This window comes from Cyanistes caeruleus, chromosome 4 (assembly GCF_971803275.1).
Source record: "Cyanistes caeruleus chromosome 4, bCyaCae1.hap1.1, whole genome shotgun sequence".
Lineage (NCBI taxonomy): Eukaryota > Metazoa > Chordata > Aves > Passeriformes > Paridae > Cyanistes > Cyanistes caeruleus.
Genome location: NC_141704.1, coordinates 37,211,471 through 37,237,313, shown reverse-complemented (window position 1 = coordinate 37,237,313; position 25,843 = coordinate 37,211,471). Strand labels below are relative to the sequence as shown.

Below are 25,843 nucleotides of genomic sequence, written 5' to 3'. Positions count from 1 at the left end.
ATATGCTAAAAGTTTTAATAGTCATAGTAATAATAGTTACAATTATCATATAAACTATTTTTGCCTCTCTTCACCTGTGCATTGCTCGCACTTCCACTGCTTTTACAGCCTTGCACAGAGGCCTTTCAGCACCAACACTGCTTTGGCTTTAAGGGTTCAGCTTCTAGCTGTAGTCCTTTCCCCAGAAAGGATACACCAACGTGTCCCAATGGTCATATACCAAGTACAAGCACAGCACAGGCAACTGGCACAAAAAAATACCAGCAAAGGTCCTACTAGTAGGAAAAACTGATTTAATTGATTTAATTCTGTTACAGAATGAAGCATAACATGCTGATCATGTTTACTTAAAATCCCCTAAATTGTTAATTGTTCAAGGCTTCAGGGCTTGTCAGGCAGGTGCTCACCATTGTGCCTGTAAAAACAGTTATGCTCCACAGTGAGGAGATAAAGAAAAAAAGCCAGAGGATATGGTTCTGGTAAAGAAAAGGCTTTAGATTCTCTCTGTACCAAAGCATAACAAGTAGGAATGAAAAACAAGCAATGTCCTCAGAAGTGAAACAAGACGGGTTTAGCAGAAAATTAGGACTATGAAGTGGAGTGAGGATTGAATACTTGCAGGAATGCTGTGAATCCCTTACCACTCAGCTGAGAAAGCAGGTAATTGAAGATACAAATTATGACTAATGATTGTAATGAGGATTAATAGATGCAATAAAGACATGATCCTCATTGCTGTAGGGAAATAATGACATTTTGTGTAACAGTGCCATGATTTCTTTTCTCCTGATTCTGAGTTCACTTATACAGACTAGATATTAAATGAACTCGGAAAATCAGAAAAGGAAAGTAAATCAGGCATTTCCGCTCGACTGGTTCTGAGGGTACACAGGGTAAAGGCAAATATCTACAGAAAGTTTTGCTACAGGTTCCACGTCTAATATACCTTTAAATTTAGCATATAATTTTGTGTTTAGGGGTAGAAAGCAGGAGTGCGAACACGTATTACCTTAAAGGAAGTTCTACCTTTTATTTTACCAGATGAAAATAACAAAGAAGTCCCTCCTTCTGTAAAAATGAGCATGACCAGGATAACAGTTGTATTGCAAGTCAGAAAAATGCAGTCAGATGCAGCAATTCTCTATTAGTTGGTGTTACTAGAAGTAATGTATTAACTGCTATCACTTATTTCGCTCTGTCGCCATGCTATCCCGTGTCGCAGATGTACGGACATTCCAGATGCCGGCTGTGCTGGATGCCTTTTGCTCAGCGCTGAAATCTGCGTTTCCAATTCAAAACGCGGCTGATGTGGTGCCCCTCAAAGCCACTCACGGCGGGTTTATTGTGTGGCCAGCGGCACTTTCCTTCCGCGCTGCCGGGGAGTAGCTCCATGCCCATGCGGGGTCAGGGGCCCGTCCCGCAGCGGCCGCCCCGGGTCCGACCCTGCCCGGCGCGGGAGCCGCCGTGAGGCCCCTCCGGGCCGCCGTAGCGCCGGGAGCGGCGCGCGGGGGCTGCCGGGACGGGGCGTGTGAACTTGGGCGCGGCGCGGAAAGTCGGGCCGTGAGCGCGCGCGCGGGGTCGGGGTCGCGCGGCCGGGCCCAGTCGGGACGGGCCGGTCCCGTCCCTGAGGCGGAGCCGGGGCCAGACCGCTCCCTGAAGCGGCTCTGGGCCGGGCCGGTGGGGCGAGCAGCGGGGGCTCGGCCCGGTGCCCGCCCGGCCAGGTGCGCAGCGCCGTGGGGAGAGCGCGGGAGCGGGGCCGGGGCCGGGCGGTGCCGATACCAATGCCGTGGGGCGGGGTGCGCCGAGCGGCTCCTCCCGCGGCCTCCAGGGCTGAGTTGTGGGGCGGGAGACGAGCTCCGTGTGAGGCGGAAGGAGCGGCTCCGCGGGCTGATGCCGAATGAAGGCGTATGTGGACCCTGAATTTCTTGTGTAGTTCTGTGAGTGCTGACACTCCCGGCAGTAAGAATGAATGGCCTAAAGCGCTGTGGAAACTCCCGCAGACTGACTAAGGGGTGGTTTTCAGCCGGAGGGAAGGCTCGCGTTTACAGCCGTCGTTTGTTAATAGTTTAAAATTACCAAGAGTAAAAAGCTGAGTGTCAGCGTTTCCAACCTGGCTTTTAACTCTTAAAAGGTGTCATTCAAAATAAGTAGCGGTACATTGTTTTGGCCTTTTTGTTTTGTAATGTTTTGTAAGGTGCGATGATGGGTGACTCATTGTCGCTCGTATTCTGCTGTCAAAAGCTTAGTTTAAAGGACTTTGGGATGTCTCCGTTGGAGTGGTGAGATGAACGCTGAAGTGAGTCCTTTAGGTCCCCACTGCCAGCCTTCCCCTGCAACAGTTTGATTCTGGTTTGTATTTCCCCATCTACTGGTGGGAAATGGATCCTTCAGATATTCAGGTTTTCCTGGTCGGCAGCTGTGAACTGTGGAGATAAAAGCTTCATTTTAGTCTCTTGATGCCATAGAGGGGATGTTTGTGAGAAAGAAACTACGCATTTCCTGCGAGAATTCAAATAAACAAAAGCTTGCAGTGTCTGCTGCTTTCACTCGTGTATGCACCTGCATGGTACTAACTGTTTAAATCTCCAAATAAATATTGTGGTTATCAAGAAAACTTCAACCGGACCATTTCAAATTGCGTTTTTGAATTGTTAGGTTGCCTGGTTAATTTTTTTATTTTATGTATTTTCACTTATTCATTTATTTCTGCCAAAACAGGTGCAACCATGCAAGAAAGTATACGTTTTGCATCATCAGGAGATGACGTTAAAATATGGGATTCCTCATCTTTCTCTGTGGTGGAGCAGTTCAACCCACATACACCTTCACATCCAGTTAGTTCACTTTGCTGGGCCAGCAATAGTATCCTTTACAGTTTCAGCTGTATTTCTGTGGGTGTTCTGCAAAATTCCTGTGGTTTTTTTCCTTTCCTTTTCTTACTGAAGTGTTTGTAGAACACAGGCCTGACACGTTTTGAAGTCTTGTTTAAAAATATTGGTATGTATTTTGACCAGAGTTTTGCCATTCCCCGTGCTGAAGGGATTTGCAGAAGCAGTTAATGCTGGTAAATAATTCTGAAGAAGTTTCTCATCTTGGGAGTCAGTGCTTTTCTAATGGCTGTAATATGCCTGAATTGCCTGCCAAGTGTAAAGCTTACTCATTTGTTTCTTCAGTAGTTGATTATGATACTCGCTTTGAAGACAGTGCTTAATTAACTAACAAGCTTGAGCAAAGCAATTACTGGTATAGTAAAATTCTATACATAGTATAGGGAGGAAAATTGTCATCAAAGATTTTTTTTTTCCTAATTTATGGCAAAAAAAGTTACACCAGTTGGAACGCTATGGAATGTTTTAGCTATGGAGCTTGCAGAGAATTTGAAGCATAGATAATATGTTTTCATGTATATGCATACATGCTTGCATGTGTTTAGTAAGCTTTATGTGCAGACAGTCTGTCTTATGGTCTTTCTTCTACCAGGTCCCCTCTTCATCTCCCAGATCTGAAACAGTGAAGTACCTTGCTTTATAGACTTGTCAGCTTGTTAGGGGTAAAGTGTTAGTTCTGGTTCTGTGTAGTTCTATAAAATTATGCAAAAGTGCCTTAAAATAATGAAAGCAATAGCAGGCACTACTCTGCCTGCTGCTTTTCTTGTGTTAAATCCAGCCACTTAACCTGTGTTATTCTTAAATGAGCAAGTATAAAATCACAGTGGTCATTGGGCTTAAGGCTGAATGATTACTCAATTTGTTGTGTGGTGGTGCAGATGCAGTCTCCTTGCTCTGTAGTTCTATACATATTCTTTTTACTTTGGGGTACTTTGTTTCATAAAAGATTCTTTTTGGGCTTTTGTTTTTCTTTTCTCATTACAGAGTGGGAGAAATTGGCAACTGCACTTTGTACTCTAGAAACTGTATGGTGAACTAGTCTAACATTTGTCATGACCAGGACCATTCTTTAAATCCATAGTCTGCTAACAGCAACAGACATTCTTTTGAACTAGTGATAAATGGGGCTCTTACTTGGGGGTGTAGGGAAACAGAATTGTAGACTGGATAAGCTGCCTTAGTGGTAAAGAGCTCTTAAATATTACCTGGCAGGTATTTCTCATCTTTTCTATCAAAGAAATTGCTGTCTCTCTTGTATTGGCAAGTAAGGGCTGTAGTTAATTTAAGAGCTCCTTAATGAAAGCTTGGAAAATAGCCTTATGTTTCTGTTTCTAGGTCCCTTCAAGGTGCAGTGCTTTAGACTGGTTAGCCAATCTGTCTTCTGTTCAATAAGGGAAACTTCTTCTTGCTTTTATTAATCACCAGTATCCTACAATTATGTTCCTTAACTTGTGACAAAGATAGATACCTGGCCACTGCTTCTGCTGCTGGTGATAAAATAGTTGTTTCAAGCTCTAAAAGCAAACCTGTTCCACTCTTTGAAATAGCTGAAGGAGTAAGTATGAGTAATGCTTTTCCCTAATTTTTTCCCCAGTTCACTTTGTATCCTGTGTGTCTCACCTCTGTTCTGCATATTTGGATCAATTTCATTGTTAGAATTATGACATATATGTATAAACATTTCCTTGTGTATTGTTACAGAGTGGGGACAACAGTGCTTATAAAATAGTTCTGTCAGTAAGAAGATACAGATGCAGTTATGCAAATGTGACAACTTGAGTCAGTCAGTGTTTCAAATATGATCTAATGTGAAGGAGGTGGAATAGCTCAAATGTGAACTTCATTTTCCAGCTGTCAGTATTGAGCATGCCTATGAATTGTACACTAGAAAACATTAAGAGCTTATGTAGAGGTTGTTCTTGGAGCATACAGGTGCCAGCTTCTGGAATTGCAAGAAACGAGAATTTGTGTTGTGTTCAAGGTTTTTTGTTTTCCCCTGTTAAATGGAAGTGTGGCACTTCCAAAAGCTGGACTTAGTTTTAGAAGAGTCTCTTCACATGGTCTCTTACATAGTTTGTTAGTTCTAAACCATTCTAATTATTCTCCTTGGATAGCTGTTGTAATGCTAATTTGGACTGGAAATGTTTTGAAAAGTTGTTCAAACCTTGCTTTGAGGGTGCTGAAGCAAACACTTTCAAAGGTGGAGTGTTTGTCCTGAAGATTTCACTAAATTTGATCTATAACTAATGCAATCCCTTGCAATTTTATCATGTCAATAATTAGATGGACTTGTTTTTTCTTCAGTCAAATCTTGAGAACTTAAAAGTGAATTTTCAACGTGATGGAACTGAATAATAATTTGTCCTCAATGTAGGCCTATCATTAAGATTGACTTTTTTTTTTCAAAAACTGGTACTTCAGTGATTATTTTAAAAAGAATCACTTAACTGAATTATGAGGTTTGCTGCTATATTATTCCCTGTAATGTTTAGGGAATGTGAAGTATGTAACTTAGAGAACTTCTTGATTTTCTTCTAAAGAGATTTTTTTTTCCTTAACTTAGGGGTTTTTTTAAAAAACCTCAGTACCTGAATAACATACTATGATTGCACTTTACTGAGCTATAATTTAAAAGGAAAATGCATATTGGAGGAAAAGGTGCCAAAAAATTTGAAATGGGAATATGCAGTATTTGAAAGTTTATTAATTTATATTAATTAATACGCTTACATTTTAAAGTAGATTAAATGTATGTCCAGCTGGACTTGATTTTAAATGCCTTTTGATAGAAAATGGCTGTAGAGTATGAATAGGTCTCTCTGTCAGTGGGGCTGTTTGTGCTGATGAAATTGAAAACACACATCAATATGCTTTGAAGTAGACTAGCATAAATCCCTTAATTATCTTTTGCATACTTTTTTCTTCTTTCTCCATTAGGCAAAACAGACATGTGTGAGCTTGAATTCTAGTTCTTCATACCTCGTCAGTGGAGGCCTTGATAACACAGTTAATATCTGGGATTTGAAATCCAGAAAGATTTACCGCAGCCTAAAGGTAAGTTTGGCTGAGGTAGCTTTCCACTCCCAGGTTTTGCTGCCAACTGTAAAAAATATACTTTCTCTAAGTCTGGTGTCTGTAGGATCAAGGCCATATATAGGAGCTAGCACACATCTGGGTCTTGTTCAAGTTTGAGTTCTTTATGTGCTGTAAATAGCAATGTTAACAAACACATGTGACCTGGTGTTTTCAGAGTACAGTGCTATAATAATATATGTTTAAATTTTCAGAATAGACTTCTTATTTTACAAATTTTTATTGGTGTTGTCTGATGGGGATTTTTTACAGGTGTTGCATTCCAGGTATTTGCTGTTTCTGGTATGTTGAATGAGAAAACACTTCTGTATTTGTGGAATACTTTAGCAGAACTGAAGTTGTGCAAAACTGGGTGATGGTTGGCTTCTAAATGATCCAGTATGAATTGTCTAAAATTTTGTTACAGTGCACGATGACTTAGTATGATAGGATGATGTAGTATCTTTCCCAGATACCTTCAGTAGATGGTTTGCCCTTATTTAGCACCACTGTTTTAAGAGGCTATGAAATTTTAACTTTGATTTATCCTTTTTTACTTGGACTTTCAGAGTTGCAGTTGGAAACAAAACCTCTAGGTAGCCAATACAATACTTTAAATATCCATTGCTAACTTTTGGGTTAGAAGTACTCAATTGTCTTCCCCTGTATAGGAAGATATGGGAAAAATAATATGTTCATTATACACAATATCATCACTGCAAATGACTGTACTGAAAAGCTGGTTGGTAAATACATGTGTTAAGGCTAAAAGTGAAATATGCTAATGCTAAAAGAAGGGGAAATTGTCAGTACATCAGATTAACAGAAAGTATATTCAAATAATATCACTGGGATATAATATTCTGGGAGAATTTACTCTTAAAATAATAGTCATAACAACTGTGGTAAGTATTTCTGTGGTTATCTTATTGTATATAATTATGTGATCATCTTTACTAATTTATTAAAACCACCTAATGGAAACAATCAGAGAGTGGTTATGATTGATCTTTGGTGTGTTTTGCTGCTGTTTTCTGTGGTATTCCATAAAAACTCTTAAATTTTTTAAAATATTACAGATGGTCAGAAAAAAATCAAGCTGAAGTTTTTTTTGCAAAAGCATAAATTAGGAAGAATGTCTTTAACACTCTCTCTCTAACCTCCCTTTCTCACAGGAGCATAAAGATGAAGTCACATGTGTTGCATATAATTGGAATGATGGCTATGTTGTTTCTGGGTCTTTGAGTGGTCAAATCATCCTACACAGTGTTACCACCAACTTATCAAGTAGTCCCTTTGGTTATGGCAGCAGACAGGTAGGCTCTCTGTGTTAAGTTCCTTCAGGTACTAAGCTTAATTTGCAGTCTTTAGAAATTATAAGTATGTATCAAGAGCTTTTAAGTTTTGGTATTCTGTTTCATTTTAATTTTTAAGAGTGCCCTTAAGGAAAGGAGAAAGCAGATCACTCTCTGTATTAGAGCCTTAAATACTACGTAGCATTGAAATCCAAACTTCTCAAGTGCCTTTTTTTCTATACAGGTTACAGCAGATTTTACTTGGTAGACACTGGCTCCTCAAGAACAAACTTGAAGATATCTTAGAAGTGGTTAAAGCACAGTTGGCTTTACTAACCAAAGCAGGATTTTGATTCACCATTCTATATATATTGCAGAGGGCAAAGACCATGCAGTCTGCCTGGGTTCTAACTTATTCAAAGCTATCTGTACAGTAGAGGTGAATACAAGCCTGTATTTGGAAATAAATTTTTTTTTAATCTGGAGATTAAAATTTCACAGCTGCTCAAAGAGAAAAGTAATGAGGTTTTATCTTACCTACTCTAGGTGTTTAGTTAGTATTTGGGAGAACTAGTTTGAGGGAGAATTGTGCACAAGGTAAACACAAAGCATATGTACTACTTAAGACCCTTGTTAGGGTTTGCCACTGCAATTCCTTTCTGCAGACTCAAAAGATATTAAAAGAATTAGTTGGTATCACAAGGGGAATTCCCTTGATACAAGAGCATTTGCAGTAGTAAATGAGCTGTGCTGACCCACTGGAAATTCCAGTGTGTGCTCTTACTGAGAATTGTCTTGTGGATAGCCATGTGTTTGAGTTCTAGGCAGGCTTTTGTTTTTTTACTGGATAATTTTTACAGAGGCAGGAGTTGCCTAGGGGATGCAGAACTGTTACCTTGGTCCTAAACCTGACCTTTAATGTTGCAAGAAATGCTGAAGTTGTAACTTACTCCTTTTCTGTTACTGCAACAGCTTTTTCAGTCTTAGATTGCAGATAGTGTCAAATTAAATTCTTCTCCTGTCTCGCACAAGCAGTATAACCTGGTGAAAAATCTTTTACAATCTCATAGCAGCTCAGGAATTATGGTACACTTTCTGATGAAAAATCTCTGTTAAATTGAAGCTATCTCTGCTCCTAGGTGCTGCAGTCTTTGATCCATTGCCAGTCTCATACTTATATCGAAGCAAAATTGTACTTCATACTTGGTTTGATCTTAAAAATCCATCTATATAGTCAGGTCATTTTTCTCATTTGATTGTTATGATTTTATAAAGAATGTGGATGTGAGGCAGGAGCTGCAGGGAGGTCTGATGCCTTGAGAGGCTAGACAGTGTTAAAGGAATAAAGTAGGTATTTATTAAAAGGTCTTCAAAGGATACACCTTGGACAGTACAAGAGCCTGGCTGGGGCTCCACCCAAGATGGATGACTGGTCACGAGATTTCACACTTCTATAAGTTTTGGTCAATTTACCTACTGGGGTTAATTGTCCAATTACAGCTTCAGGTTATGAAGTCCCATCCTCCCAGATTGCTCTCCTCAATTCACTGTTTATACTTTTTGGGCCTGAAGCTGGAACAGTGTCCTTGGTTCTCTGTCTGCAAAGGATTGTTTTGTCTTAACTACACCGTGAAGAGAACTTGCTACCACTGTATGTGAAGTTCATTTAGTAATGCAGTACAGAAACTGGAAAATATAAAAGCTAAAACTTAGGGAATCAGGTCCATGGCTGTATTATGCAGCTGAGGTGAATATCCAGAGTGGGGACTATGCTGCTAGTTAATTGGAAAATGAAGAAATTCTTGTGAGGATGGTTTGCATGAAGCTGTTTGATATATTCAATTCTTTCCACCAGAAAGTGATTAGGAGTAAGAGATATGCTATGAATAACTGTTTTGTCAGATGAAATCAAGAAGTCTGCTGCAAAGCTGAGTGACCTTTAGGATGGATAATGCTATTTGATGTGTTAAAGTAATTGCAAACAAAGAGTTCCTGTTCACATTCTAAAGGGTCTGTAACGTTTTCTTAGGGAGGTCAGTTATTTGATTATAGCTTTAATTTAAAATGGAATTGAGCTATGATTTTGTAATGAGTTGGCTACTTGGATGTCCCAGTTTACCAGCTTGTCTTTGATCCTAAAAATGTTCATTACTTGTATCTGCAGAAATGGCTTTATTATTGTTTTGGGTTTGAGTTGGAGAATTGATTCTGCAGTGAAGCAAATATCTGAAGACTTGTGTAATTCTGTTAAATTTAAAAAGCCTTTACTTGATTTATAGCTTAGGGGCCAGGTTTCCTTGAGAGTAAACTTGAATAGATAAACAGTGTATTACACTGTTTGATCCTGGTGCTAGTTTTCTGACCTAGGACGGCTCACCACTCCATAGTAACTTTTTTTTAGAATTGAGGAATGTGAAGTCTGACTAACCTTATAAATTTTAGCTTGTCTGTGTTTGATTCAGCATGATGGAATGTAGTTTCCATGCCAGTTAATTTCTCCTGTTGTGTAGATTCTACAAGTAGTAAAATAGCCCAAGGTTGCAGTGCTTTCTCTAACTTTAAACAAAATTCTTTTCATAGGAGCATTGGTCTATATTCTGTTAATTGATTTTAATTTAGAACACCTTTGTGTTTTATTAGAATTGAGTTCTTGCAGAGTTGTTTGCAGATCCCATAATTTGTCTTTGCTATTGGCATTCATTTAGACTACCAGATTCTTATCTGCTTGCTGTTGTGAGGATAAATTAAGGTTTGTTTCAAAATACAATGTTTGTTCAAGTCTTCACTGCCTGGTGCAATTCACCTAGCAACAGGATTTAGTTTAGCTGTTTGAACAGCTGGCTGATTCGTAAAGGAGTGTGATGGATTCTGGCCACTCCATATAGCGAAATGTTTGTCAGCTTTTAAAGCTAAAAGTGGGGAGCAATGGTAATATGGGGTATGTGAGCATATGAAAGAAAATGGAGAACTTGCCCAGACCTGTGAGATTAAAAGGATAAAGGAGAAAAGAAATGGCTGACTTGGTAGGATAGCAAGGGAGGTTTGAGAAGAGCTTGAAGAGAGTAATCTTGGTGGGCAGAAGGACAGGAGTGAGAAAATGAAACGAGCAGATGCCAGGGCAGTAAGGAGGAAGGTATTTGGAGGTGAAGAATTGAGAGAAGTCTGAGGGTCAGGAATATTTCCCATGTAGATCCTGTTTGTAATTAAAGCTGTTACTCTTGAATCTCTCAGTATTTTTTTCCATGTAAGCAAACAGAAGAATGATGATAAAATTGTGACTAGTAGCGGACCATATTAATGATGAAGGGTTGTACTTGTTCCTATTTGAATATGCAGTTGAAGGTGCCACCTCTTTAAAGTAGGTTTAAGCAATTTGGCTTCCAGCAAGACACACAATAGTAGTGCTGGAAATAATTCTGGAAGAATATGAAGCAACACATATCTCCATTAAAATGAAGTTAAAGACAGAAATATGATTAAGGGCAGTAAAATGTGTTGTGTTGTGGTCTATACCAGGATAAAACAATAGAATTATGAGAACCTTTTCAGACAAATTAAATATAAGAGCACTCATTGGGCTGGACTTGAATAGAGTACTTGATTCAGTGCTTTGTGAGAAAATACTAGATAGGGTGGGTAAGAATCTCATTATATTGATAAATCAAATATTTTCTTTCATTATCTATCTTGTTTAATATTTTCATTATATAGAAATATATATTTTATGATAGAAGTAAGGTCAGCAAAACTGGGGAAGGGTCTGGAGCATGGGTCATGTGAGGAGCAGCTGAGGGAGTTGGGGTTGTTCAGCCTGGAGAAAAGGAGTTGTGATGGGACCTTATTGCTCTCTACAACCTCTGAGAAAAATACCTGAAAAATAGGTACTAGCAAGGTGGAGGTTAGTCTCTTCTCACAGGTAACAAGCAATAGAAGAGAAAATGGCCTCAAGTTGCACCAGTTTAGATTGGATATTAGGATAAAATTCTTCTCTGAAAGGGTAGTGAGGCATTAAAACAGGCTGCCCAGGGAAGTGTTGGAATCATCATCCCTTAAAGCATTCAATTCAAAATTCATAGGTGTGGCATTTAGGGACATGGTTTAGTGGAGAACATGGCAGTGCTAGTGTAAGGCTTGGACCTGATGGTCTTTTAGATCTTTTCCAGCCTTAAGGATTCTGTGACTATAGGTAGAGTTATGATTAAACCCAGTGGGAGGGCATTTGCCCATAAGAGGGGATTGTGTCAGTATCAAAAAGTGATTGAAACTATTGACACAGGAATAACTGTGACAGAGTAGAAATCAAGATACCAGATTTAGGGGACAACTGAGACTTTTATTAGAGTAGAATTTCAAAATTCCCAAGGGAAAGAAGGAATTGGATTTCTTAATATAAAATGACAATGACCAAAACAGACTCAAAGAAAATGCAATCTAGGACATTCTGTGGTGAGTATTTACAGTATAAAATGGATGAAATATTATTGCTGTTGCAAAGACAGTAGCAAAATATTTTGAGGATCATAAGAGATTTTAGTTGTCTGTATTCAAGAGAGAGTTGCAGAAAGACTGATGGTACTGAAAAAACAGTCCTGGGTGACTGTCTCACTTTTTTTTACAGCAAAATAAAGCCTGAAGGAAAGTAAGCTTGCTGTTCTTTAAAACAGGGGATAGCAGCACTGGAGAGTTAGGAAACAGGTTAAGTGTAAGGGCATTATGGGCACAGGAGTGAATAGGTGCAGATAGGTTGTAAGTAAAATTAATAAGGAAATTGAGTACTGTAGTATTAGAGCAGTGAGCTTCTGAAACATCCTCAAACAAAATATCTGTCCTGAAAGGCAAGTTAAGTTCCTGGATTACTTGGTTCTGTGATAGAGAGGTTGTGTGTGATAAACCACACGTTATCCACTTCTGTGGTCTTAGTCCACAGGCTGAAGTCTAGTCTGCAGGACCTTGCTTAACTCTGGAGTCTTTGTGTCTTGTCAAATTGGTTGATAACAAAGTACTTCAAGTCAGTGAGAGGAATTAGGTTTAACATTTTTGGCAGAAGACTAGTTGTTGAAATAATGTACTTTTTCACTTCTTTAATTTTAGATGTGATGTGGGACTTTTTTTTTTTTTTTGTATGAAGGCATGATATTTGCTGAAAATTTGAGAAACTTTTCTGGAAGTTTCATTTTTCTTCTCCATAATTTTGCTTATCAGCTCAAATGGTCCCCCATAACAGTAAAAAAAAAGTCTCCCCCAATAGCAAAAATGGCATTGTAATGCAAAATTCTTTTTCTGGTTTTATTATTTATATTTCAGACTTGGAAGCCTTTGTAGATTACTTCAACTTTGTATTCCTAATCTGTTTGTGTCTTTAGAAAATAATTTAATATCACGTTTAATATTGGTATTAAAATTCATTTTTATGTCTGTTTCACAGCCTGTTCGACACTTGAAATATTCATCCTTTAAGAAATCCTTGCTGGGCACTGTTTCTGACAGTGGAAATGTCACTCTCTGGGATGTAAATAGCCAGAACCCATATCATAATTTTGAAAATACTCATAAAGCACCAGCCTCAGAAATCTGCTTTTCTCCAGTCAATAAGCTGCTGCTTGTAACTGTAGGTTTGGATAAAAGAATTATTCTCTATGACACGTTAAGTAAAAAGTGAGTATATGAAAGACCTTTTGATTTTAGAAGATTCCTTATTTGAGTTTTATAAACTGCAAAAACATGTCCAATTATGACATGAATTATTTCATTCAGCCCCCATGCAGAACATTGCTATTGGAAAACCTGGTCCATTTTTCTTTCTGAATTAATAAACAATTGAAAAACCCCAAGGCCATGTGGGAGCTAAATGAAGTCCAGTTCATGGGTGATGTTCTCCAGTGCTTGTGTATGGGATTTCTTGTTGATAGAGAGCAGTAACTTCTGTGAGGGGCAGTGCAACCTGTGGGGACCTTCAGCCACCTGAGCTTAGCTTGCCTGCTTTTCTAGTTAAGATAAAAGATGTACCTGTGGTGCACAGAGCTGCTGAGATAGGGGAGAATGTTGGATGAAAAGCAGGATGTTTGGGTGATGGGACTTTGGAGCAAGAGATAGGATGGCAAGTAGTTTTCTGGGACTTTGGTTTTAGCATGAGTAGTGCTTTTACTGTAGCTGAATAAAAGCAAGAATCAGTGTTGTGGAAGGATGTAGTAGACCTGAACTAAAACCTGAAGTTTTTCCCAGAGCTGTGGGAAGGGTAGAGTTGATAGGCTTGGGAAGCTAGAGGATGAGAGGATGTATGTGGTATGATTGCTGCTGCAAATGATGATACCAGTATATAATGTTGATGTTTGCTATTAAGAAGGCAGTGTGATCCTGTCCTCATTAAATCTTTTGGGGCATATGCAGTATTTTTCTTGTTAGGCATGAATGCTCAGTGTAAGCCTAATGCACTGTTTCTTAAAACAGTTAATTTACTTGGCACTAGTGAATTTACTTGGCACTGGAGAAGTTGAACTATTGACCTGTAGCTGAATTATGAAAGCTTTTATATACATATATATATATATATATATATATAATTTATTTATATTTTTTTAAGATACTCTGTGTTCTAAAGTTCAACTTGTGAATTCTAGAAGATTAATTTTGTCCTTTCTCGTATTTGAAGGTTACTGACAACAATTGTAGCTGATTTTCCTCTGACCACAGTAGACTTCATGCCTGATGGTACTACTTTGGCTATAGGATGTTCCCGGGGAAAGATTTGCCAGTATGACTTAAGACAACTGACAACACCAGTGAAAGCAGTTGCTGCTCACAAAGGCTGTGTGGAATGCATACGTCTTCAGTTCAGTAGCACTTTTTCTAAGGTATTTTTATTGTTCAGTATGCAGATTAATGAAAGCAAAGCATAAGTTTAAGTAATAAAAAAAATTTAGCTTTCACTGTCTTAAGCATTACAGATGCCAACCAAATCGGATCATAGCAACAGATCTTAGTCTTAACTGTTGTTCAGTCATTGTTAATGTGGAATTCCCCCCACTCCTGGCCTCAGTGTAGTAATAAATGGAATTTGTGGTCTTCTAGGTTTTCTGGTATGGATATGCTGCCTTCGCAGATCAGTTTGTGGCACCTCTGGTTATTTATAGGCAGTAATAGAAAGGTCTGTAATGGCCCTTCTGCTTAAGGAGAAGACACAGGGCTGCTCATCTGAAGATATTTTGTATGTCCTATATATGGACTTCTGCTAGCACATATAAACAGTGGAGAAGTTAATAGAGAAGACTTAAGAGGTTCCTCCAAGTGTTGATTAGCTCTACTATATCCAGAAACCCTGTGTTTCCAGTTAGTGGACATTGAGAGAACCTTTGAAATGGATTCTTTACCACTCTGAGATTTTCCTTCTCCTCTAGCACACTTGCTAGAGCAGTAATAGTGGTTAACTATTTTTGTAAAATTTGGAGTCCCTAATAAAGTAGTCTCTTGTTGTAATGTGATCTCTTTTTTCTGCTAGGTCTAAACCTGGAATCAAAATTGACTCATGCAGGGTCATTTCACTGTTAAATTGTTGCTAGCCTTGTGGAGGTCCTCACAGTATAGCTATATGATAATACAGATGTTTCCATGCTCTTTGAAGTTACATGAAGATACCTTTTTTTTATATTTATAAAGGCATATCTCCTAGGCAACCTTTGCAACTTGAACTGATTTTTTTTTACTGTTTTTAAAAAGGAAAGTATATTGTCATGTATTTTTACTTCTGGCTGAAGGAATAATAGCTTCTCTTAATTTGTTGTATTTTTTATTCAGTCTAATCTCACAGGTTCGTCAAATAAACCTGTGTCCAAAAGACTAGAAGTCAAAGCTGGTAGTAATCTTGGAGGAATTCAAAATATGGGCATCAAAAACATTGCCTCTCAAGCATCAGCAGCAGTTTCCTCTCATCTTACAGTGACGAATGAGAATAAGGGAGGAGAGATTTTTCAGGAGAAAACAGGTAATGTTCCTATTTATACAATAGTTGGCATAATGTCGAAGAGGGAAGCAGTGTTTCATGTTTTGACCATTACAGTATGAAAATTTCATGGAGGGAAGGGCACTTGTTAGGAAGTACTGTATGCACATACATATGCACATTCAATAAACTTCTTTTCCCTCCCCACTGTGTAATATGTGCTATGAGACTGTGGGAGGTAAATTGGGTCCTACTATAAGCTTAAGACACATGATGTGTAAAAATTGTGGTGGTACTATGGAACTATCTCTTGCATTCTGACTTCTTGCAGATTATCTTTACGTACTTTCTGATGCAATGTCTGCATAGAATACAGAGCTGAAGATTTGTAATTCTGTTAACAAATAAGAGCAACAGACATCATCTAAAACACAAAAAAACAACCAGCCAAGGAAAACACAGGAAAAAATAAAGCAACCTAGTCCAAAAACTCAAGTGACAACTGAGCTATATTTTTGTGAGAGGCATGATTCCAGTATCACATGGTAGGAAAGACGTTAAATATAGTTGCAAGTATGATTAGTTGTATAACTGTACTTGCTATCTATGCCTCTGAAATTAACAAGTTCTTTGTAAGAATTCTGAGTATTCCAAAACTGCCACTGTGTGAAATGTACTCTTAAAATTTTATTTAATTCAAGAGTTCTGAAAATATCAAATCAGTAACACTGCTAGTTTGATTCTTGAAAAATTCCTTAATCCATTTTAATGTAAGAGCACTTTCCCCCTCCCTTTTAAAATAAGGAGAATTACATTTAGTATCAGTAATTAGGCAGTAAGCCGCTGCACTCTATGAAAATGCGTATTAATGACCTCCCTTGGGTATGCAGTGAAGTATGAGGTGAAGTAGAATGTTTCCTGTGTATGCAAGAAGTGCTGCTAATCAACATTACTGAAGGGTGTGGAAATTTTTTTTTTTGTTAACACATATGATTTATTATCTTTATTTGAAAATGTTATGGCTTTAACCCCTTAAAGAGAACCATGCATAATAAATAAATGTTTTAAGAAAGTAAAAGCTTACCAAGCAAAACAGTTTTCCTTAAAGACCTCTGAATACTCCAGAAGATGCAGTCTTTAAGGTTAAAAATGGGAATGTATGAGATACCACAAACTTTTTTTGTTGTCTGGAATTTCTTCTAGAACCTGGGATTTAACTTTGGAGAAATAAGGGGCATTCAATAAAGTAATCTGATTGCATATTTAACAAAATTGAGGCTTTTTGTCACAGGTATTTTTAAGGTACAAAAGTATAAATGGCGTCAAAATATGATGAGAAGCTTGGATGTACTTTGAGCTGGCTTCCCATAAACTCCCATTTACCAACTGTTCTCTGCTTTAGGTACCTTACTACATTTAGATTACTGGGAATGGGTGAAAGTGCACAAGATATTTTGGCCCAATTTTACATTTCACTTTTTCCATGTAGATCCTCTAAATTCTGACACACAGGTTGATACTGCACTCCTGATTTGACTCAGTATACCAAGTATTTACTTAACTAGCAAGTGCAGTCCTATGCTGGTGTCACAACTGACACATCTGAAGAAGTGAAAAATGTAATCTATTAATACATTTAAATGTGAAATTGTAAACATGACTCAAGTTCCACTTAATGTAAATACTTGGACATGATTAATTGCAGTCACCCACACAGTCATATTTGGATCACTTCAGCAAGTAATCCCACTTAGAGAAGTACTTATAGGTTTTTACGAACATTTTGTGAAATCATGAAAGTTATTTTGGTGGTTGTCTGAGCAGTTCAATTCACTTTCTAAAAACTGAAGTTTGAAGTAGGGATTTTTTTGAACTTAAGATACGCTTCCGTTCTTCAGACAATTGTCCTTGGTATCATGCATATGAAAACTAACTTTTTTCCCCCTGGATTGGGTCAGGGAGGGGCTTGAGGGTAGAGTGAGGAAAAGTCTAGGAGCAAGTTTGGTTGTTTTTTTTTTTTTTTTTCTTCAATTGTATCTCCAATTTGATTTTTTAATATTAGAATATATAAATTGATTGTCTAATATTGGAAATATGCAGAGAGTATAACTAACACTAGGTAATATAACTAACTAATAAACTAACACTAGCTAATATAACTAACACTAGGTAAGCTTTAAAAAGGTGTGTTATATAATTTCTCTAGGAATGCTTAATGGCCCTAGTACAGCAAACTTCTTGCAGAACAAGTTTAAATTTTTATCATCTGAGTGTGGTTACCTTATTAGCAGAAGGTACAGTCACTAGTTTTCACTTCAGCTGATCCGCCGTAAAATTGCTGCAACCCATCATAGGGACTTCTCTGAACATGGGTGGGTTCTCCAATTTTACAGTTGTCTTTTGCTTTTAGTTGTGGTCACCTTTGTTGTCAGCCCAAATGAGGAATTTAAAATTGATCCTCAAACTGACATCTGCAGACGATTCTGAAGTGCTTACTGGACTTGCCAAGTATCATGAGTAGTGTGAGATTGTTTGGCCATAATGTATGTTATTTTTGGAAAAGGTCAATTACTAACTGAATCATACTGTCCTTTGAAGGTTTTCCACATAGTTCCAGCTTGGATGTCATTCCATCTAAAGAAACAGATAATGGGAAACGTGCTGAATTAAATAATTTTGATGATTTGGGTCGAAGTAGTTTAGGAGATATGTTTTCTCCAGTCAGAGATGGTAAGTTACTAATACTGGAATTTTTAAAGCATCATTTGTCTGCATGTAGTGTGACAAAATGTCATTACTGTCTTATTGACTGCTGTACTACTTGATATTTTAATTTGTCTTTGATTATGAACTCGATGTAGTGATACAAATAAATTAATTAATTTGTCTGTGTTCTGCTATTTTGTAGATATTATTGCAAATAAAGCGACTGAAGATATCCAAGGAAATGGTAAGCATATGCCACTGATAGGACTTCGGAGGACTGTGCTAGTTCTCAAATGCTGATTTTGTCATACCATTGAAAACAAGCAAATGACCAAAGCAGACACTGAAACAACTTTCCTGGAAATTGTCTGACACAATGAGAGATGCAACCTGGTAGAAGGAAGTCAAGACTAAGGTCCTAAAGTGATTGGTTTTTTTCCTTTACACAGTTTACAATGATAGGCAGAGGCTTTTCATGTTCTATTACTTTTATGAAGATAGGGGCACCATAAGCTGGATGGAAGGATGTAGTTTTTGTGGAGTACATTTTTTGGTGATTTCTTTTGTCAGTCATTTTTGTATGAGTGTGCAGGCATTTTAACTGTGGGATAGATTTGGTGTGTGTGTGCATTCACCTGTGTGTTTCATCTTTTTAATTTTAGGCCTGGATTTCACCCACCTATTGGGTTTGGATTTTCTCCCACAACCAACCATTGCCTTTCCAATAAAAAGAAACCCAGTGGGCAGTAGTGCACAAGGGACACAGTCTAGCTCATTACATGCTCTTGGAGGATCTCCAATTAAAGAAGAAGAGGAGCATCCAGAGACTGACTCTAAGAAAATAAGTCTTGGAAAACAAGAATCTAAAGACGTCTTGAAGCCGGTATTCTTGTTATGAGTGGTCTTTTTAGAATCTTGGCAGAATATTTTTGCTTGAAGAAAAAAATCCTGAATAATGCTCCATCTGTTTTTATTTTGCAGCTCTTTTCACATGCTATTAACACAAATCTAAAACCTTGTGTGATTTAGATGAATTTGCCTTCAGAAATGGAAGATAAAAGTATGTTTGTCTTAAATAATATCAGGTTACATAAGTTCCCATGAAACAAAACAGGTAGCCTGAGGAGTATTTTGATTTTTCTAGAAAATCAAGGATCACTAGCTGGTTGCACCAGTATGACTGATTGTTGTTTTTTTGGTCAATTCCACCCCTCTTCTTTCCCTGTTCTCTGTCTCCCTCTTTTCCTTGAGATATCTTTGATAAGCCTTTGCACAGAGCTTAGCTACTTTTGTATAGCACTTGAGAAGTCTGAGTTTTCTAGGAGTGATACAACTTAGTCACAACATTTTTGATGTGAAAATTAAGAGGCCCCCGCCTTTTGCACTTGCTTCTGTGTGCCCACTAGAGGCAATTTGGAATGTTTTAGCAATCAGTTTTCAGGTATTTTGCTAGGAAATGAAAAGCATGTATTTCTAAACAGATTCCTAAAAGCAAAAACGTTTGAAAGAGTATTTTGGAAAACTTAGTCTTCAAGTGCAATTAAACAATTGTAGCACATAGATTTCATCTTTAAAATTGAAAAAAAATATTTTTTGTTTTCAGGTTTCAAAATCAAGCTTATCAAGCATAGAACCTATAAGTTCACCACCACCATCTACTCCTGATGCAAATGAGAAACTAATGAAGAATATTCAGGCCCATCCTGCATTTGATCTACCAGTAAATGGTACTACCTCAACAAGTAAGTTGATAATTTTGGCTCAGTTCTAGGCGTGGTTGATTGTAAACTGATGTGAAATCTTATAAAATGAACTTAGCATTAGAAAAGAACATCTGATCTCGATTCTTTAAATTGAGCCTCCTAGTCTTTAGGACTCTGAAAGTCCTCTGAAAGTCTTTAGTTGCCTCTGAAAGGACTCGTTCTAAATCTGATGGGGTTTTTTTACCAAGCAATATTTGAGATAAAATTAAATAAATAATTATTTTAAAAAAAGTGTCAATGTAATGCAATATATGAGAGGTTTTTATTTGTCTTGAGGATTCTCAGTATTTTATTTTATTGTAAAGGTTCAAAGATAACGTCACCTGTCACTGCTGGAGTTGCAAGTTCGTTGTCAGAAAAAATAGTAGAAACCATTGGGAGTAGCAGACCAAATGCACCTCTGACAGCAATTCAAATAAACTTCATTCAGAATATGATACAAGAAACAATGGATGACTTCAGGTACTGGTATTCCTGCAGAGTGTTGTTGTTTTCAATGGCATGTTTTCTTAATGAGGTGTTTCAGCATCTGCTCAAACAAATTTCTCCTTGGATTAGAAAATTACAACATTTATAGCCCTATTTTTGAAAAAACTAGTTATGAAACTTATTTTTAATAGCTCTGACGACTAATTAGACTGATGCCTCCAAGGGCTGTTGGTGTATGACTTTACTGATGTTTCCAGAATGAGGGAATATTTCTCTGATGGTGAATTTAGTCTGCATAGCGAGGTTTCTACTCTTTCCCTGAAGCCTTGCACTGATTTCTTTTCTTCCTTGCTTGTCTCCCTATCCCAGCCAGAGAAGTTTCAAGTTGACAGTGAGGAGAGTTTGACATAGCCAGTTGACTTGTGTTGGCTTTGATTGTTGTGATCTTGGCAGGTGTAAGGTAAAACAGTGTGTGTGTATTTCTGCTGGTGGAACTTTGCACTGAAATAATCTCTGTGCTGTAAGTGATGGTTGGTTTCAGCTTACTTTGTGGATATCTAACCAACATTCCAATTGTCTTGAAAGAAGTCAGATTAGCACAGTTCTATTTAGAGTGGAGTTTGAAGAAGGTGAAGACATTAAGAGAATTTTTCTAGGGGATGGCTTCCCAACCCATGTTTAAGATGAAGTAGGTTGAATGGAGATGATGGACAAGAATTGCTGGGCAGGGGAAATGCTGCTGTCCTGTTGATAAAAAGCAAAGCACTAGGCAAACTTAGCTTGGTAGGTCTGTGTACTATGGCTGTTCTGTATCTGCCAACAGAAAAAATACATCAGATGTTATTTAATGTCTTTGCATAAATATAGTATGGTAAAACTCCCCTGGGATGTTTTGGCAATAAATACACATCTGATGAAAACCTGTAATTGATGTAACTTAAAATGCAGTCTATGTATTACAGATGTGTTTTCTTTAAAACCTGTGTTCAGGCACCCCAGAGTTAGAAGTTATGCTTGCCTTTTACTGGAAGTCTTTTATTTCCAGTACTTGAGATCTGAAGCCTTAAATATTGTGTTTCTCCTCTGACCTAAACTTTCTGGAGTGTCTGGAAGGCTCTGCTGGCCCTTGTCCCAGTTGTAAGTTGGAGATGCATTTAAACATCATAAAATATTGTTAGTACTGGGGTCAGAAAGAGGGAACTATTGTGAGCTTCCCATTGATGTAACTACCTTTCAGCTGCTGGAATTTGGAAAGGATTTTTATCTTCCCTGCCTGAAATTCGTTCCTCTTCAAGTAATGGGGGGAAAACCACGGACCTTCAGGAAAGAACCAAGAATAATACATAATTCATTAGGTTCCTAAAAGATGTTTGTTTCTTGATCTCCCTGTCTTTGGGAGATAACCTACATCTTTGGATTTCTAGGATGCTAGCTGGCATCTATACTTGATACACTCAAGGAAGATTGCCTCCAGTAGGAGGTCTGTAGAGCAATGATCTGTGGAAAGCAAAAGTGAAGATTACATTTGGGTTTGCTGTATGTTTGAGGAGAGGAAAATGAAATAAGATCTGGAGTGTCCACTTAAGAAACACCTTACTTTGTCAGGCCAGTGGTACCCACAGCACAGTACTTAATCTCAGACAACTGCACTGAGCTGCACTGGTCAGGGAGAATTTGTGAGCTTGCCTGCTTTTCTGTGAACTATTCTTGTTCTTTCTCATCTCCTGGAACTGTTGTATTATTGTTACGAGGCAATTTTCAGGCATGGTTTTTGTAGTGTAGAATGGATGTCCATGAATGAACAAATTCATGTCCACTTCCAGACAACACTGCCACTGCTTTTTATGTAGATTAACCTGGATTATTCCATGCACTGGAGAATAATATATCACTTACCACAGCTGATGTTTTGGGCCCTTTTACAAAAGAATTTTGAAAGTCATGTACTGAAAAGGTGTATCTTCAAGTACAGATAAATATCTTTCTCTGTGGTGCTTGTAATCAAGGGATGGAAAATTAGCTTTAAATGGTAGAAATGAGAGGAATTTATAGCTTGCGAATGAAAAAGAACCTTGGTATCACCATGTATGTGTTTGTGTTTTTAAACTGAAAATCCTACATCTTCTTACGTGCTAAAAAAATGGTACTTATGAAAATCGATGTCATAACAAAAGTATTCCAAAACAAGCTGTAGAGGATTATGTTTCATGGTCTAAAGGTTTTTAGACTTTGATCAGAGCGAAGGTGAGGAGCTGTGGAGTTTTGGGTGCTGAGGGTATGAGAGAGACTGCTTCCTAAATAAGTCTAAGCATCGTCTTTTTGCAATTCTTCCCCCAGAGAAGCATGCCATCGAGATATTGTGAATTTGCAAGTGGAGATGATCAAGCAATTCCATATGCAGTTGGTATGTACAAGGACTGTGATGGGAAATGTATTGAGTTTTTAATTTTGGTGATACCAAGACATGCCATCTTCTTTCAAAACTGAAAATCTTTTTTGTTTATTAAAACCAAGAAAGGGAGGATTTCATGTGAAGGAGGGGGAAAGTATGAATGGGAATCTGTTAAATTGTTTTTTCTTTGATTAATAAAAGGAACCTAGGGGTTGAGTACGTATGAATTCCATATTTCAGGAGTTACAAACAAATTCAGTTGTCCTTTGGAAAGGGCCAAAGGCTGGGGTAAGGAGAAGATAGATGGAATTCAAATAGAAAGCTTCACTTGTTGAGACTGTATGCATACTGGGCTGTTCTGTATTCTTTAGCTTCACCTTTTTATGAATCTTTGTTCTTTTGATCTGCATTAAAAAGACCTTGTCTGGGTTCTGAGCATTTTAATGGAATCTGCATTAGTAGATTCTCATCCTGAAGAACTGCAAAATATCCTTTGATAAAATATTCACTAATGTATTAATGATCAAAATACTGTATGTCAGCATAAAAGGGAAAATCTTACTTTTCTTATCAAAAGTTTCTAAAAACAGAATTATCTACATTATTTCATTTTTAAAAGAAACATGAAAGCCAATAGGATAAAACTGGAATTACTAACTTTATTACTACTAATTGGGACTTTTTTCTTTTCCGTAGAATGAAATGCACGCTTTACTTGAAAGATACTCTGTAAATGAAAGCTTAGTAGCTGAAATTGAGAGACTGCGAGAGGAAAACAAAAGACTGAGGACTCACTTCTGAAAGATTTACATTGCTAATTTTATTAGCGTGAACTCAGTACAGGTGGTGTGTTGTCTTTGACAGATCATCTATCAACTGAAGTATTGTTTGAAGACCTGTTACTATTTTGAACGTGAATCTATTCTTCTAAATAACTGGTGTAAGATACTGTGTCTAATTATAAAATCTGTAGCAGATAGGCACTGTATAAAGAACATTTATTTGCATCTTCATGCTGACCACCTTGCAACGCAGCCTTCTAACAGAAAAACTCAAAGGACAAATATGGCATTGGAGTTTTAGCAACACATAAAGTGCCTTTTTGTAAACAAAATCAAACCAGGGCAGATGTTTTTACTGTAAGAACTTTTTTATATATAACTACTTTTCTATCTGTTTCTTTATTCTACTGCTGTCAGAAACAATCACTACAGCTTGCCTTTCAGATACTTTCCTTGAGGAAAGAGGGAAGTGAAAGCTCCTCTTTTGCACAGCGTGGAGTCTTGTTTACAAAGAGCTGGAAAGTACAGTAGTCAGTTAAGTTTATTCAGCTGGAAACTCTTCTGTCCTGAGTAAAACTAGAGCTTGAAAATATTCCCAAATTCGGTGCCACAATCTTTCTTACTGAATTCATAAGTTTGTTGTTGCAAATGCTACATCAACTGCACAACAAGATTTTTTGTTACTACTTTGGCTATGAATCTAGAATTCTTTTTATTTACATGTATTTGAATGTTGTCATAGCTTGTCCGATTTGAATGCAACTTTAGTGTTCAAAATGTAAGTATATTAATAATATAGCCATTAATAATACAGCAATGTGTAATTGAAGTCTTTCAGTCTGACTCAAGCACCTTTTGTGCCCAATCCCCCCTTCCATTGGTAGTGAACAACTCTTAATATTGAGCAGTTGTGTTTTAGTTTTGAGTCATGTTGGTTTAGCATTATTGTGGCCTTTTTCAGATAGCTGCATACCAAATCTGTTATCTTGTATTATTAACAACCATTAAAGAGCGATCATTACTTCAGTAGCATAATAGTATCATACTGGTATGTAAACATTTCTGAAATGAAGCTCACTAGGAAGGCTTGACTATTGAAGTGCATGGGATATTTGGCTTGGCCTTTATTTTGCCAGGAAGATTAAATTAAAACTTCAATTACAAATTACTTTAAAAATCAAATGAAAATTTTAAATTGAGTTAAAAATTTCCCTGAAAGACTTCTACAAGTGCTTCTTGCTATTTAAGTTTTTCTGGAGGCTTCTTAATTTTCCTTCTAATATATGCTTGTTTCTTTTCACAGAAGTCTGAAGAACATGGCAGGTTAATTATTTGCATCTAGTGTTTAAATCCATGACGACACTGCTACTAAATGAGTAGATAAATAAATGAAAGCCATAATATATAGTGTAACTTATTTTTATATGTTGCAAAACTAAAGAAAAACTCCAAACATGTCTATAACTTTTCCTTACCTTTAACTTCTTTTTTAAAAGAGACTTCCTTTTTTTGATGTCATTTAATGAAAAATAGTCTTGTAGCAAAATGAGGGTGTTCAAGTAGCCTTTAATATTAGGGAAATAACTTTAAATGTCTAGTTCTACTGCTTTTATAAGCTTTTAAAAATATTTCTATATCACATATAACTTCATATTGAAAGGAAACAAAGTTGAGATTTTTTTACTAACTTCAGACACAGTGTAAAGAACTCTTTGGTAAATTCAAGGGATATGTAACCTTGACACATAGACCACACAGTTTGTGAAGACAGTAGTAGTTGAAGGTAGCAAAAATACCTTAGCATCCTTCTATGCATGCTTTCCAGTGTTAATGAAGTAACCTTGCATATTTCCATCTCTTGATTTCTTCAAGTGCTCTTGCTGGTGTATCTGGATGACAGCAGGGAGTTAGACCATTATCTTGGGTATTTTACTTATAGGTAATTTGTTTTCCTGACTCCAAACTGTGTAATGTTTTAAATTCCCAAATGGAGGTGACTATAGCAAGAGTAATTAAAGATTTTTAGGGATTTTTAGGGCTTTTGTCCATATCTCAGGATTACTGTAGTGCAAGTGGCTACACATGGTGTGTGGAGACCCACTCTGCCTTTCACTATAAAGGTATGTTTTGCCTTGTACACTATCTGATTTGTATGTTAAAATAAAGCTTCTTTTCACCTTTTTCAGTAAAAAGCTGTGGTGACCTGCTTATTAAAGAGAATGATCAGTGTTGTAATTGTTATGCCTCATCAGGTACTGTCTACCTGAAATTCTGGAGTAATCTCTCTTCTACCTCTGTGGCTTTGTGTAGGCCATCCAATCATTTCCACTGAAATGCTCACAGTACCTCATGTTCTTGGAGTAAAGGACAAATGAGCAGTTCCCCCTTCCAACTTGAAAACTGTTGCCATCATGCCAAAGAGATAATGTTCATAGCTAAAACTCATATTCAAGCAGATGTTTTGTGCAGGGGGAATAATTTCTCCTGAGCTCCTGGTGAGTTGGACGTCCTGTGTCTTCTTTGTGTTAAACTTAGGGATGTTAATTTTTTTTATTCCCTTCTCTCATGCAAATAAAGACT

At 37.4% G+C, this 25,843-nt stretch overlaps 1 protein-coding gene across 3 annotated transcripts; it reads left to right on the top strand.

Annotated features, from left to right (window-relative positions):
* The first annotated feature begins 1,571 nt into the window (after nucleotides 1–1,571).
* NEDD1 (NEDD1 gamma-tubulin ring complex targeting factor) lies at nucleotides 1,572–25,455 on the top strand. Of its 3 annotated transcripts, none has more exons than XM_086887696.1 (15): nucleotides 1,572–1,721; nucleotides 2,719–2,862; nucleotides 4,349–4,443; nucleotides 5,826–5,942; nucleotides 7,136–7,276; nucleotides 12,681–12,910; nucleotides 13,905–14,106; nucleotides 15,047–15,233; nucleotides 17,790–17,921; nucleotides 18,100–18,141; nucleotides 18,560–18,780; nucleotides 19,501–19,639; nucleotides 19,966–20,122; nucleotides 22,427–22,493; nucleotides 23,178–25,455. In XM_086887696.1, the coding sequence occupies exons 2-15, from the start codon at nucleotides 2,727–2,729 to the stop codon at nucleotides 23,280–23,282; spliced, it is 1,971 nt and encodes a 656-aa protein (XP_086743822.1). In that variant the 5' UTR covers nucleotides 1,572–1,721; nucleotides 2,719–2,726; the 3' UTR covers nucleotides 23,283–25,455. The 3 variants fall into 3 exon arrangements, with proteins under 3 accessions (XP_086743822.1, XP_023789529.2, XP_023789534.2); XM_023933761.2 differs by having other exon boundaries at nucleotides 1,721–1,937; XM_023933766.2 differs by lacking the exon at nucleotides 1,572–1,721 and adding an exon at nucleotides 1,724–1,905.
* Nucleotides 25,456–25,843: the final 388 nt, after the last annotated feature.